The 14,873-nt window shown below is 52.8% G+C and overlaps 1 protein-coding gene across 1 annotated transcript; it reads left to right on the top strand.

Annotated features, from left to right (window-relative positions):
* The first annotated feature begins 11,378 nt into the window (after positions 1–11,378).
* Positions 11,379–13,906, top strand: FADD (Fas associated via death domain). Its single transcript, XM_027531722.1, has 2 exons — positions 11,379–11,829; positions 13,388–13,906. Exons 1-2 carry the CDS (start codon positions 11,544–11,546, stop codon positions 13,729–13,731), a joined length of 630 nt encoding a protein of 209 aa, XP_027387523.1. The 5' UTR covers positions 11,379–11,543; the 3' UTR covers positions 13,732–13,906.
* The last annotated feature ends 967 nt before the right edge of the window (positions 13,907–14,873 follow it).

Genomic DNA, 14,873 nt, shown 5'->3' with positions numbered 1-14,873 from the left:
GGTGTTGGAGAAGACTCTTGAGAGTCCCGTGGACTGCACGGAGATCAAATCAGTCCATCCTAAAGGAAATCAGTCCTGAATATTCATTGGAAGGACTGATGCTGAAGCTGAAACTCCCAACTTTGGCCACCTGATGCGAAGAACTGACTCACTGGGAAAGACCTTGATGCTGGGAAAGATTGAAGGAGGGAGGAGGGGACGACAGAGGATGAGACGGTTGGATGGCATCACCGACTCGATGGACATGAGTTTGAGTAAACTCCGGGAGTTGGTGATGGAGAGGGAGGCCTGGCCTGCAGCAGTCCATGGGATCGACTGAGGGACTGGAGTGAATTGAACCCCATTTGCCTGGTTTCACTTGTGGGTGGCTGCTGCCCTCTGCTGGCTGCCTGTGGGAGCTGCACTTGGAGATGAACAAGATGCAGCACTTGAGGCCTTGCGTTGGTTATCTGTTTGCCGCCCTGCAAATGACCATGAACTTAGTGACTTAGTACAGCAACGTACTGTCTTACAGTTCTGTAAGCCAGACTTCTGACACAGGCCTCACAGAGTTAAGATGCAGGTGTGAGCGAGGCTGCGCCCTTCCCACCATCTCCAGCCACGGCAGCCAGTCTCTCCCGCAGCTGTCTCTCCAGCTCGCCGCTCAGGAGGACCTGGCTTGGCTTGAGTCCCTGGGATGATCCAGGGTGACCTCCCCCCACCTCAGAGTCCTTCATCTTCATCACACCTGCAAAGTCGTTCCCGCCACGTAAGTTGACTTATTCACAAAGTCCGGGAACTGGAATCGGACACCTTGGGGTCATTGTTCTGTCCACCATGTACTCCCACCCCCAGGGAAAAAACTAACTGCCTCCAAGCAAAGCCCACAGTCCCCAGATATCTATGGAAAGGCTTCATCAGGAATGAGAGAGATCAAAACAAACAGGAGGAGGAGGAGCCTGGGGGGACACTGAGATGACACAGAGAAGAAAGAAAAGCAACTCTGTTCATCATCCTTGGGAGTAAAGACCAATGCGCATGGGAGTCCCAGGTGGCGAGTGGTAAGCAATCCACCGGCCAGTCTAGGAGACACGTGTTCGATCCCTGGGTCAGGAGGATTCCCTGGAGAAGGGAATGGCAACCCCCTCCAGTGTTCTTGCCTGGAGAATCCCACGGACAGAGGAGCCTGGGGGGCCATGGTCCATGGTCTTACAGAAGAGTCAGACGTGGCTGAGCGCGCGCAGGTAGCAGCGGCTCATGCGTTTTCAGTGCGGCGCAGCGCTCCACCCTGTGAGTGAAACTCAACCAACCGTCACTCATTACGTGTGCTTTGGTGGTCAACTTATTGCAATTACAAGTTACTCTGCTGAGATCTCCCTGCAGGAGCTGGTCACTGCAGTACTTCCTCTAGGGCGGTTGGTTGCTTGTCTTCGAATGGCTCACAAGCTGGGAATGACTTGTATATTTGAAATGGTTGGGGGAGGGGAAGAATATCTGTGACATGAGACTGTTACATGGAAGTCAAATTTCAGTATCTACAAATAAACTATTATTGGAACATAAAGACCAGTGTGCCTCCATGAAACCAGAAAAAGGTGCTATTTTCTTTCTTTTTTTAAAGAGGCAATGCTAATGAAAGGAAAATACAAAAACTAGACTTCACCAAAATTTAAAATTTGGTGGGCGGGGGCGGGCGTGGGGTCGGAGGATACCCAACTGAATGAAATGGCAATTCACAAAATGGGAGAAAATAATCGCAAATCATATTTCTGATAAGAGACATAACTGGAATATCCGAGGATCCCCTACAACTCAGCAACAGATAGACCAGCAACCCAGTTAAAAGTGGACAGAGAGCTTGACTGGACATTTCTCCAAAGACGTACAAATGGTCAATAAGCTCATGAGAAGACTCTCAACATCACTGGTTACCAGGGAACCAGAAGTCACACACACACTCACCACTGCACGCCCCCTGGGATGCCTAGGATCCCAAACCAGAAAATGCTGAGACTCGTGAGGGTGTGGAGAAGGTGGAAGCCTACTGCTTTGCTGGTGGAAATGTAAACTGGTGCAACCTCCATGGCAAAGGCTGTGATGCTTTCTCAGAAAAATGAAACAGTGACCGTGTGATCCAGTAATTTCACTTCTGGGTACACAAAGAAAAGAATCTGCAGCAGGGACTCACCCTGGTATACTCATGTTCCCCTACGGCTTCACAGGGACTTCCCGATGATCAGTTCACAGAGGAAGAGAAGACTAAGGCGTGGTTTGTGGCTGGTTTTACGTGATACACTGACGGCCCCCAAAGGTGGATGGTCACAGCACTACAGCCCCTCTCTGGGGCATCCCGGAGGGACAGTGGAGAAAGAGAGAGCCTCCCAGTAGGCAGAGCTTCAGTCAGAACACCTGAAGGAGTGAGAAGAGGTCTGGGAGAGTTGGGGAGAGTTGTTCCAGGAGCTATTTGACATCTATAGACACATCACCCAATGACACAATTTTTCAAGCATCCACGAAACATTTCCTGAGACAGACCACATGCTGGGCCTTAAAACAAGCTCAGCAAGTTCAAAGGGATTGAAACCATCCAGAGCGTGTTCTCTGACTGTAACAGAATCAAACTATAATAGGAACCAATGACAGAAACTCATGCTGAGTCACTGCTCAGTCGTGTCCGACTCTGTGACACCATGGACTGGGGCCAGCCAGGCTCCTCTGTCCACAGTATTTTCCAGGCAAGAATACTGGAGTGGGTTGCCATTTCCTCCCCCAGAGGATCTTCCCGACCCAGGGACTGAACTCACTTCTCCTGCATTGGCAGATGGGTTCTTTACCAGTGAACCAACTGGGAAACCCTAATGACAGAAAGGCAACAGGCAAATCTCTAAACCCAAGTAAATGACGCAGCACAATTCCAAATAAACCTGGGTCAAAGAGAAAGCCTCAGAGGAAAGAAAAAGACATAGAAATAAATGAAAATAAAAACACAGCATCTCAAAATTTGTAGGACACAGCTAAAAGCAATGTTGAAAATGCTTATCTTAGAAGTGAATGACCTACATGCCTACCTCAAGAAACTAGAATGAAAAAAAAAAAAAGCAAAATAAATCCAAAGCAAGGAGAAGGAAATAAAATAGCCAAGACAAGGCAAAATATGAAATAAAAATAGGGAAAGAGAGAAAAATCGTTGAAACAAAAAACTAGTTCATTGCAAATAAATAAAATTGATAAACTTCTAGCAAGACAGAGAAACATAGAGAGAGAAGATGCAAATCACCAATTTCAGGAATGAAATGGAGGATTCGTTACAGATCTTGTAGCCATTAAAAGGATAATGCTACAGAGTGACCATGTGCATGCTAAGTCGCTTCAGCCACGTCCCACTCTGTGACTCAATGGACTGTAGCCTGCCAGGCTCCTCTGTCCATGGGGATTCTCCAGGCAAGAATACGGGAGTGGGTTGCCATGCCCTGCTCCAGAGGATCTTCCCAACCCAGGGATCGAACCCGTGTCTCCTGTGGTTCCTGCATTGCAGGTGGATTCTTTCCTGCTGAGCCACGGGGAAGATGCAGACTGAATGTATCCAAAACTCACGTTGAAACTCTACCCTCCCGCCTTGTGATGGTGTTTGAAGGGGGCCCCCATGATGAGATTAATGCCCTTAAAAACATCTGGAGAGAACTTGCTTCCCTCTCTGTTTTTCTCCACGTGAGACTACAGTGAGCGCTCAGAGTCTGCTCTCTGGCACAGGCCCTCACAAGACCCCAAACCTGCTGACAACCTGCTCACAGATTTCCTGCTTCCAGGTTCCTGAGAAATAATTTCTGTTGTGTATAATCCACCCAGTCAATCAGTTCAGTTCAGTTGCTCAATCGTATCCCACTCTTTGCGACCCCATGGATTGCAGCACGCCAGGCCTCCCTGTCCATCACCAACTCCCAGAGCTTGCTCAAACTCATGTCCATCGAGTCGGTGATGCCATCCAACCATCTCATCCTCTGTCATTCCCTTCTCCTCCTGCCTTCAATCTTTCCCAGCATCAGGGAATGAGTTAGTTCTTTGCATCAGGTGGCCAAAGTATCGGAGTTTCAACTTCAGCATCAGTCCTTCCAATGAATATTCAGGACTGATTTCCTTTAGGATGGACTGGTTTGATCTCCTTGCAGTCCAAGGGACTGTCAAGAATCTGCTCCACCACCACAGTTCAAAAGCATCAATTCTTCAGTGCTCAGCTTTCTTTATGGTCCAACTATCACATCCAAACATGACTACTGGAAACACCATAGCTTTGACTAGACGGACTTTTGTTGGCAAAGTAATGTCTCTGCTTTTTAATACGTTGTCTAGGTTGGTCATAGCCTTTCTTCCAAGGAGCAAGCATATTTTAATTTCATGGCTGCAGTTACCATCTGCAGTGATTTGGGAGCCCAAGAAAATAAAGTCTCTTACTATTTCCATTGTTTCCCCATCTATTTGCCATGAAATGATGGGACCAGATGCCATGATCTAAGTTTTTTTGAATGTTGAGTTTTAAGCCAACTTTTTCACTCCCCTCTTTCACTTTCATCAAGAGGCTCTTTAGTTCCTCTTCACTTTCTGCCATAAGGGTGGTGTCATCTGCATATCTGAGGTTATTGATATTTCTCCTGGCAATCTTGATTCCAGGTGTGCTTCATCCAGTCTGGAATTTGCATGATGTACTCTGCATATAAGTTAAATCAGCAAGGTGACAATATACAGCCTTGATGTACTCCTTTCCCAATTTGGAACCAGTCCGTTGTTCCATGCTCATTTCTAACTGTTGCTTTTTGAGCTGCATACAGATTTCTCGGGAAATCTATGGCACTTTGCTCCAGCAGCGCTAATGGACGAAGACAGAAAATAAGGGAATTCTACAATCACTATGTTCATAAATTCTAAGGCTTTAGAAAAATGGACCCATCCTCAAAACTGCACAAACTGCCAAAACTCAGTCAAGATGAAGGAGACAATTTGAATCGCCTTGTAACTGTCAAATCCATAAAAGTAAGATTTGACAAACTGGGCCTCATCAAAAGTTAAATTCTGGACTTTCCTGGTGACTCAGTGGATAAGGATCCACCTGGTCAATCCCTGGTCCGGGAAGATTCCACTTGCCCGGGAGCAAATAAGCCTGTGAGCTACACAGGCCACACCTCCTGAAGCCCACACATCGCAGAGCCTGGGCTCCCCAGCGAGAGAAGCCCGAGCACCACAGCTAGAGAGCAGCCCGTGCTCACCGCAGCTCGAGAAAAGCCCACACAGCAACCAAGACTCAGCACAGCCCCCCAAATCCATAAAAGCTAAATTTTTGTTTTGTGAAATATCTTGTAAGGAAGATGAAAAGATAAGCTACCCAGCAGGCGGTTGTTGGTTATCCATTGTGAATACAGCAGGGTGTGCGTGAGATTCCCAAAGCCCCTAACTATCCCTTCCCCGCTCAGCAACCATAGTCTATGCGCCTCCTTCTGTTTCCATTGGCTGTACGTGTTGGGTGCCAGCCTGGACGGGAGGACGGTCTGGGGGAGAATGGATCCACGTATACGTATGGCTGAGTCTCTTCGCTGTCCACATAAAACGACCTCAACATTGTTGATCCGCTATGTGTACACGCTTAGTGGCTCAGTCATGTCCGACTGTTTGCGACTCTATGGACTGTCGCCTGGACTGCAACACGTGGAGGCTCTGTGGGGGAGACAGGCAGAAAACAGAGGAGGAAGGAAAATGTGTAGTGAGCCAAGGAATGCCGCGTGCGAGGGAAGAGGAGCACTGCGGCAGGGGGAACGTGCTTAAACCGGCTTGGACCGCCTCCCACCCCAGCCTCCTCCCCTAGCTCCGCCGCTTCTCCCTTACGATCAGACCCCCGGGGCCTCGGACCTTGCTCTTCTTTCAGCTCTCCCTCCGCTGGTGACCGCATCCTGTAGGTGGGGAAACAGAGCCAATCGGATGGATAGAGACAAGTGAGAAGCTTTATTCTAAGACTGGCTCACATGACAGTCATGGCGGCCAGGAAGCCCACCGTCTGCCATCCGCAAGCTGGGAACCAGAATGGCTGGTGGGTAATTCAGTCTAAAGGCCTGATAATGGGGGTGGGGGGCCGCGGGGCAATGCTGCTCCAGTGGAGACGGAATCCTCCCTCCCTCTGCCTTTTCATCCTACTTGGATGATGCCCACCTGAACTGGGGAGGGTCACTCGCTTTTCTTAGACAATTCAAGTGGTAATCTCTTCTAGAAGCACCCTCACAGACACACCCAGAAATAATATTTTACCAGATCCCTGGGCAGCCCTTGGCCCAGTCAGGTTAACACGATTAACCATCACAAGCAACATCTATTTGCAGGATACTTCCAAATTCACAGGCTTCCCTGGTGACTCAGACAGTAAAGAATCTGCCTGCAATGGAGGAGGCCTGGGTTTGATCCCTGGGTCAGGAAGATCCCCTGGAGAGGGAATGGCAACCCACTCCAACATGCTTGCCTGAAGAATTCCATGAACAGAGGAGACTGGTGGGCTACAGTCCATGGAATTGCAAAGAGTCAGACAGGACTGAGCAACTTTCACTCTCCCAAATTCACATCTCCTGCCCAGATTTCCGTCCCAAACCCTGGCTCCGTGCATCCCATTGTCCGTGACCATGTCCATCAGGTTCTCCCCACATTCACCCTGGGCTCAGGTAGTCGTCGGGCAGCCACAGTGAGCAGCAACTGGAAGTGGGATCTCGGTTCCCTGGGAATCAAACGCAGACCACAGCAGTGAGAGCGCCAGACCCTAATTGTTAGAGCACCAGGAGCCAGTGGCTAGCAGCAGGGCCCTGGCGCCTGCCTGCTCGAAGAAAGCACTCAGCGAAGAGATGAAAGCAGAGAGGCAGGGAAACTGTTCATTATGGGAGAAGATCCACGTAGAGAAAGCACGAGCAGACAGAGAGACATGCACACTTTGGGGTGGTTTAAGTCACTTACCTGAAGAACTGACTGCTTTTGATCCAGCCAGTCCATCCTAAAGGCAATCAGCCCTGGATATTCATGGGAAGGGCTGTCGCTGAAGCTGAAGCTCCAATACTTTGGCCACCTGATTCGAAGAGCCAACTCATTGGAAAAGACCCTGATGCTGGGAAAGACTGAAGGCAGGAGGAGAAGGGGACGACAGAGGATGAGATGGCTGGATGGCATCACTGACTCAATGGACATGAGTTTGAATAAGCTCCGGGAGTTGGTGATGGAGAGGGAGGCCTGGCTGCTGTAGTCCATGGGGTTCCAAAGAGTCGGACACGACTGAGCGATTGAAAAACAACAACAAATCACTTACATGGGGGAAGTTCTTCTGGGCTCCTCTGGCCGATCATCTTGCTTGTCTGGCCCTGAGTCGTACCTTATCTGATGCAGGGTCCTCCCCTGCGTGCATGCCCATCTTTTAGCCAAGATGGGTTCCAGCGCAGGGGTCTCTGGGGAGTTGGTAGACCATATTATGGCCTAGCATTCCCTCCCTTGAGGACCCTTTCTGTGCGTGTATAGTCTGGAAGGTCTCCTTGACCCCAAGAATGAGAAGTATGTGGTCTCTTCATCTCTTCCCTACGGAGGGCTCAGCCCCTTGCTGTTCCTGCCATTCCCGTCATCTTAAAGTGTCCACAGGAGACAAAGCCCGGCTGCTCATCCTGTTCCTGTTATTCCATCTATTTTTCAAATGTAAACAGGAGGCTAGAGGTAAATGTCTAAACTGGGACCCATCTATCTCCTGCCTCAAACCCACCCACACCTTCCCCAGGTGAGCTAATAGACATTCCACCCTTCAGACCTGACGAGCATCCTCAATGCTCCTCGTTTACATGCACCCCAGATCAAAAGAAAGGTGCGGGCCTCTCATCGCCTCCACTGCACCTGGTCCAAGAACCTTCACCTCTCATCTGGATTATTGAGGTGTCCCTTAGATTCTACGTAGTGATTCTTTAGAAATGTAGCTCAGAGCTCCCAGTAGCATTATTCACAACAACAAAAAAGGCAGAAAAAACTGAAGGTGCACCCACTGATGAGGGAGCAGACACAGGTAACCCACCCGCAGGACAGGATGCTGCCGACCCACAAAAAATGACTTTCCAACAAATGGCTCCTTTGTTCTGAGGCTCCCCTGATGGCTCACTGGTAAAGAATCTGCCTGCAATGCAGGAGACTCAGATTCAGTCCCTGGGTGGGGAAGATCCCTGGAGAAGGAAATGGCAACCCACTCCAGTATTCATGCCTGGAGAATCCCATGGACAGAGGAGCCTGGCGGGCTACAGTCCACGGGGTCACAAAAGAGTCAGACACGACTTAGTGACTAGACAGCAACAAGAAAACCAGGTGTTTTGCTGAAAGTTTTGTTTTAGGTTCAAAAGATACATTAACAAAAGAAACCACTCGTTACGCACAAATAGACAATTTCAATTTTTGTATAGATTTTTGGCTTAATCTCAATATACGGTCATTAAAAGAAAAGAAATAGAAACAATAGACAGAAGAAACACATACATCACCAAACTGGGCCAACAACCTACATCCAGACTTGAACAGTGCTGGGAAGTCCCTCATTAAAAGCAATTTGGAGTCCCAACTGGGAAAAGGTCCTGGGCAGTGTCTATCCCATGGATGAGACTTCAAATTCCAGTGTGAGGGGGCTCCCGCTTATAATCCCACTCAGTAAACGGATGTCGTCATCAGTCTGCTGCAAAAATGCACCTCTGGTTTTACTTAAACTTTTTTAGAATATGGTTTGTTTCACCTTGTGAGTCATAGGATTTCATTAGACCCTGGGGGGGCTGGCCAGACCCTCAGGGGCTCAAGAGAGTCCAGGACCCACTCCCTTTCTTACCTAAGGGCCACCTGATTTGCTGTGCTTGCGTTCAGGCACAGAATCTGGGCAGTATCCGGGCAGGTCAGGAGCAGTTCAGAGGCCTGGTCTCCTACTTCCGAAGCCTGAACAAGACTTTAATCTCCCTAATACCAGTGGTTAAGAATCTGCTGCCAGTGCAGGGGACTCGGGTCCAACCACCGATCTGGGAAGATCCCACGAGCCGCAGGGCAACTAAGCCCATGTGCTTCAACTACTGAAGCCCATGTGCCTAATTTTTGTGTTAGCCACTCTGTCGTGTCCAACTCTTTGTGACCCCATGGACTATAGCCCACCAGGCTCCTCTCTCTATGGAATTCTCCAAGCAAGAATACTGGAGTGGGTTGCAATTCCCTTCTCCAGGGGATCTTCCCGACCCAGGGATCGAACCCTGGTCTCCAGCGTTGCATGTGAATTCCTTACCATGTGCCTAAAGCCTGCAACAAAGAGTAGCCCCCACTCGCAGCAACTAGAGAAAGCTCGTGCACGGCAGTGAAGACACAGCACAGCCAGAAATAAGTAAATAAAGTAAAAAGAGGGCTTCCCAGGTGGCACTTTAAGCGTAAGGAACCCACCTGCTGATGCAGGAGACGCAAGAAATGTAGGTCTTTATTCCTGGAGAGGGAGGATCCCCTCAGGGAGGAAAGGGCACCCCACTCCAGTATCCTTGCCTGGAAATTTTCATGGGCAGAGGAGCCTGGGGGGCTACAGTCCATGAGGCCTCAAAGAGTCGGACACAAGTGAGCACGCACACGATATAAAAAGGAGGGAAGCACCGTCACAGGCGACAACACGCACAAACCGTGAAGACGTCACACTCAGTCACAGAAACCAGGCACAAAAGGCCCCACAGCGCGCTTCCGCCGACATGAAACGTCCCTAACAGTCAAATCCAGACAGACTCCAACTAGCACTTGCCAGAAGCTGGAGAAAGAGTGGGGGAGGCGGGGAAGAAGTGACTGCTGACAAGTACCTGGTTTCTACAAAGGTGATGAAAATATTCTAAAATTAGCTAATGGTAGGGGTTGCACAACATTATAAATATGCTGAAAACCACTGAATTGTACACGTTTTAAAATACTGATGCATCTATTTGAGTCAGGTCTAAGTTGCAGGAAGAGGGATCTTTGCTGCGTCATGTGGGATGTTTCCTGCGGGACTGCAGGCTCTCTAGTGGCAGCATGAAGTCACCTCCCTGCATGTGGGATCTTAATTCTCCAACCAGGATTCCAACCAGCGTTCCCTGCATTGCAAGGCAGGCTCTTAACCACTGACCACAAGCGAAGTCGCTGAATTGTACACTTTAAAAGGGTGAGTTGCAGGGAATATGAATTATATCTCAATTTTTTTTCCAAGATAACTCAGATGGCTTCAGGCTTCCACTCACCCTCTGCAGGGGCTTAGGGAAGGTAAAGCTAGATTCTGACCTGGCTCCTCCTAATTCGCCCCCTCCCCTCACCAACCACCCCCTGCCTTCCCAGGTCTGCCCCAGCACCCTGCGTCCTCGTCGGTGCTTCTGCTCTTGTCGTGGGCCCGCCCTTACGGCCCCCACACCTCTCTACCTGGCCCCTCAAGCCTGCACATTGGGGCCTGCTCCAAAACCGCCTTCTCAACACGTAGAGACCCCCACCTCCACACTCCCCACTCCTATGCCCTTGGTGCCTGGCTCGCACTGACTTCTGGCTTAACTGCACTTTCTTACCCACTCCAGTATTCTTGCCTGGAAAATCCCATGGATGGAGAAGCCTGGTAGGCTACAGTCCATGGGCTTGCAAAGGGTCGGACAGGACTGAGCAACTTCACTTTCACTTTCTTATCTGCATGAGGTATCCCTGTGCACCGCCGCTGCTAGCTCAGGGGTGGGGCCTTCCGCACTTTGTTCCTGAATTTGTCTCCAGGACCTACTCCGTGGTACACAGTAGGCCTCAAGAAAAGGTAGTAAGCCTTCTACACAATAACGACGATAACTTTAGAAATCAAGTTTTTATTAAATTTTAAAAACTAAATAAAGCTCTTAATAGTCTTTCCTGCACACAGATCTGCAGGGGGCACTAAAGGACATTTGTTGCTTAGTCGCTAAGTCCTGTCTGACTCTTTCGCGACCCCATGGACCGTGACGCCCCCAGGCTCCTCTGTCCACGGGATTTCCCAGGCAAGAACACTGGAGTGGGGTGCCATGTCCTTCTCCAGGGGATCTTCCCGACCCAGGGATCGAACCCGCCTCTCCAACATTGGGGCCGATTCTTTACCACTGAGCCACCAGGGAAGTCCAAACGACATGCATTTTCACAAATGTTAATAAGTAAATTCACTTGTTATTAAGAGCACCCGCAGCGCAATGTTCCAAAGGAAACGTACGCCGAGTGCGCTCCGGGTTTAGGGGTTAGGACCCCTAGAGCTGCCGGTGCTCACAGGGAGAACGTCGTCAGTGCGCACGGACAGAGGTCTTCCGGGTCCCCGGTCGGGGCGGCGCCTGGCGTCAGCCGGGAGCCTCCCGGGCGGAAATGGCTACGGCTGGGCTTGCGGCGCATGCGCGAGGCCCGGGAGCTACCGCGAGAGGGACCGGCCCGGCGGGATACTTCGGGCGACTGGCTGGCTGGTAGCAAAACGGCATTCGCCGCCGCTAGGCTGAGGCGCGAGGGGTGCGTGAGGAGGCGCGTCCCGGCCCCCAGGGACTCCCGCCGCCATGGACCCGTTCCTGGTGCTGCTGCACTCGGTGTCGGCCGGGCTCTCGAGCAGCGACCTGACCCAGCTCAAGTTCCTGTGCCAGAACCACATTAGCAAGAGGAAGCTGGAGCTCGCGCAGAGCGGCCTGGACCTCTTCACCGTCCTGCTCCAGCAGAACGAGCTGAACGCCGAGCACACCGCGCTGCTGCGCGAGCTGCTCTGCTCCCTGCGGCGCAAGGACCTCCTGCTCCGCCTGGACGACTTCGAACGGGGCGCGGCGAGCGGGGCGGCGCCGGAGGACCGAGGTGGGGGCGAGGGCCGGGGGCCGGGGGCCGGGGGCCCGGGGTGCGGGCGCGAGGCGTGGGAGCCGGGCCGCGCCGGAGGAGTGGCGTGGGGCCGAAGGACGGGGAGCGGCGCCGGAGGAGAGGGGCGAGGGGTGCCTGGGGCCCCTGTGGGGGTTGGCGGGGTCAGCTGTCGATCTTCCAGGCGCCCAGCCTTTTCCGGGTTCGGTTTCCGTGGGTTTTCCCTAAACAGCCCCGGGAGACGGGAACGTGCCCGCTTTGCGGACAGGAGAACCAAAGCTCAGAGAAGTTAACTTAGTCTAAGTTGCGGAGCGTGGACAACCAACCGCCCCCCGCCCCATCCAGCCATCCAGCCTCAGTGCTTTCTCCTCCACCCCTCTCTCTCCGGGAAAAGTAGAAGTTATTGGACAGAAGAAGACGTTGCTGACCTCCCGGGCGGGACAGGGGTGAAAGGACTCCAGAAGAGCCTCGGCAGGAAGGACGGGTTGATGAGGCGCTGCTTTTGTATAAGGGCTAAGAGCGGACTCCTGCTGGCTCTGCCGCTCTGTGGCTGGCTGTGACCTCAGGAAGTGACTTGCACTTACCTTCCCCGGGCCTCCATTTCCTGCTTTCTGCCAGTGGTCAGTAACACAGGTGCCCACCTCACGGGGCTGGAGGAGTTGGTACACAGGCTGACAGCGTATCAGGGGTTTGTGGCCGGAGATGAAGCTTTGCTTCCAAGAAGCATTTTGTCCTTACTCTCTACCTGCCTTCTGTTGTCTAGTCTGATCTCAGGAGTGACTTCTCAGCAGATGAGGACATAGTAGCCAGAGACTGAAGACCGGGGTCAGTCAGGGCATCTTCCAGAGTAGCAAGTGGGCTGTTTAGGGCTGCCATAGAAATGACTGTCTCAGTGGCTTAAAGCAACAGAATCTGATGCTCTTAACGTTTCTTGGGCCAGTAGTCAGATCCAGGTGTCAGTAGGTTATGCTCCCTCTGAGAACTCTAGGAGAGGGTCCTTCCTCCCTCTTCTGGTTGCTGGGGACTCCGGGCATTCCTTGGCTTGTGGCCACACCCCTCCAGTCTCTGCCTCCGTGGCACATGGTCTTGTTGGTGGATTTAGGGCCCACTTGAATAATCTTAAGATGATCCCCTCATCTCGAGATCCTCAGCTTACTCTCACATCTGCAAAGACCCTTTTCCAAGAAAGTTCCCATTCACAGTTCCAGAGATTTGACATGCGTGTACCTTTCAGGGCCCCCCATTCAACCCCATTGCAGGGTGGGATAGAGGCGCAACTCTACTCAGGCCTGAGTGGGCGTCTGTGTTGTAAGACCCCCCAACCAGTAAGTCTTCAGAGCAGGCCGCGCCTCGTGGGTAGTGTTTTAGGGTATGGCTGGCTGGGGCAGCATGGAGCTTTCCCTGGCCCTTCTGCTGCAGAGTGGTGTCCGCCTCTGCGGAAGGGCCTTTCGGGCCCCAGCACTTGGGTCAGCACCAGGAGGCCCATCAGCCAGTGTGCGGTTACGTTTTCTAAACACCTCCCCCGACCACGGGTTACCACTCTGCCCTTTTCACCCACCAGACCTGCGGGCAGCAATGGAGATCATCTGTGATAACGTGGGGAAGGACTGGAGGAGGCTGGCCCGGCACCTCGGAGTATCTGACGTCAAGATCGAAGCCATCGAGGAGAAGTACCCCCGGAACCTGGCGGAGCAGGTGAGGGAGCTGCTGCGGGTCTGGAAGAACAGCACTAGGGAGAACGCAGCTGTGTCCTGCCTGGTGGGCGCACTCCGGGGCTGCCAGCTGAACGTGGTGGCGGACCTCATCGAGGAGGACCAGCGGGCCCGGGCCCTCCAGAGTGGGAGCGCCAACCCTGGGTCCTTCACAGCCTGGGACTCGGGCTCCGCTGCCCCGGGAGCCTCCTGACGACCCAGCGGCTCTTCTGCGGGGACCGAGGGCGGCTGCACGGTCCTGACCACGTCCCGTCCATGCCAGCCCTGTGAAGACTCAGGGAGGTGGCTGTGGGCCCGTGTTCCTCTGTGCCAGCCGGGCGGGGGACACCGTGTGTGCCGTTGTCCCCATTAAACGAGCTCCTCCAGGAGGGCGTGTGGTGCTGCACCCGGTACAAAGGAGGGGTCTGTGAAACCCAGTGCTCCCGGACACGAGAGGACCCGCAGTGTCGAGGAGCTGGAGGTCTTTGTGCTGGGGGCGCTGGGCTCCGGAGCCCATGTTTGGAACCCCTGGCTTGTTCTGCCCCCGCGCTTGCCAAAGGCTTGGAGGCTGGTGTTGCAGACCGTCTCCAGGGCAGGTGGCAAGGTGAGGCACGCCCTCACGGGGCTGGGAGGCGGCCCAGGGTCTCAGCGCTCGGGGAGCGAGCCCCCTGCCGTGGGGCCAGGCAGCGGGCGCTCAGCACGTGCTGGTTCTCAGACGAATCGTGACTCCAGTTCCACGATGGATTGCTAACAGTCACTTTTTCTGGTAACAGAAGTGGCAAGGGAGCTGAGTCCTCTGATTCTAAGGAGCACCTTTTTTCCTGTTCTTAAGGCGGTCCTGTTGAAGCAGGCGCCTTTGCAGGAGGCCTCCGCGGGACAGTTTCCTCTTCCCACGGACGGTGATCTCATTTTACGGGTTCTCAGAAGTCCCGCTGTAGCCAGTTTCAGTGTCCCTTGACGGTTCTCACAGGCCCAACCTGTAGGAGGGTGCCTGTGTTTCCCACCAGCTCCAGGGACCACTGCCAAGGCGGGTGTTTACTGCAGTGAGCCGTGATCTGCCAGGGGCAGCTCTCACCTGCTATGGGCCCTGCCGCCCTGCAGGAGGCATCAGAGAGCCCCATCTCGTGCCCTCTAGCTGTGACCTTGGGAAAGCTCCTGACGTCATGCCGTGCCACCTTGACCTTGGGTTGTCAAGACCCTAGCAGCACTCACCGCCCGGCTGTGGACCCAGCCCTCGGCAGATACTGACCACACCGGGCATTGCTGGGAGCTGAGCCCAGGCAGCAGACGAGACGGACGTGGCCCTTCTCGGTTGGCTCCGAAGGCCTGGCTGGGAGCATGGGTTAACCACGCATC

This window comes from Bos indicus x Bos taurus, chromosome 29 (assembly GCF_003369695.1).
Source record: "Bos indicus x Bos taurus breed Angus x Brahman F1 hybrid chromosome 29, Bos_hybrid_MaternalHap_v2.0, whole genome shotgun sequence".
NCBI classification, from domain to species: domain Eukaryota; kingdom Metazoa; phylum Chordata; class Mammalia; order Artiodactyla; family Bovidae; genus Bos; species Bos indicus x Bos taurus.
Note: the sequence above shows the minus strand (reverse complement) of the source record. Positions and strands in the feature narration are given on the sequence as shown.

What these genes read in the sequence shown, in the direction of transcription:
- FADD (XM_027531722.1), top strand. Translation starts at nt 11,544, where the DNA reads ATGGACCCGTTCCTGGTGCTGCTGCACTCGGTGTCGGCCGGGCTCTCG. An exon ending in GGCGGCGCCGGAGGACCGAG is followed by an intron (nt 11,830 to 13,387) that starts GTGGGGGCGAGG and finishes TTCACCCACCAG; the next exon opens with ACCTGCGGGCAGCAATGGAG.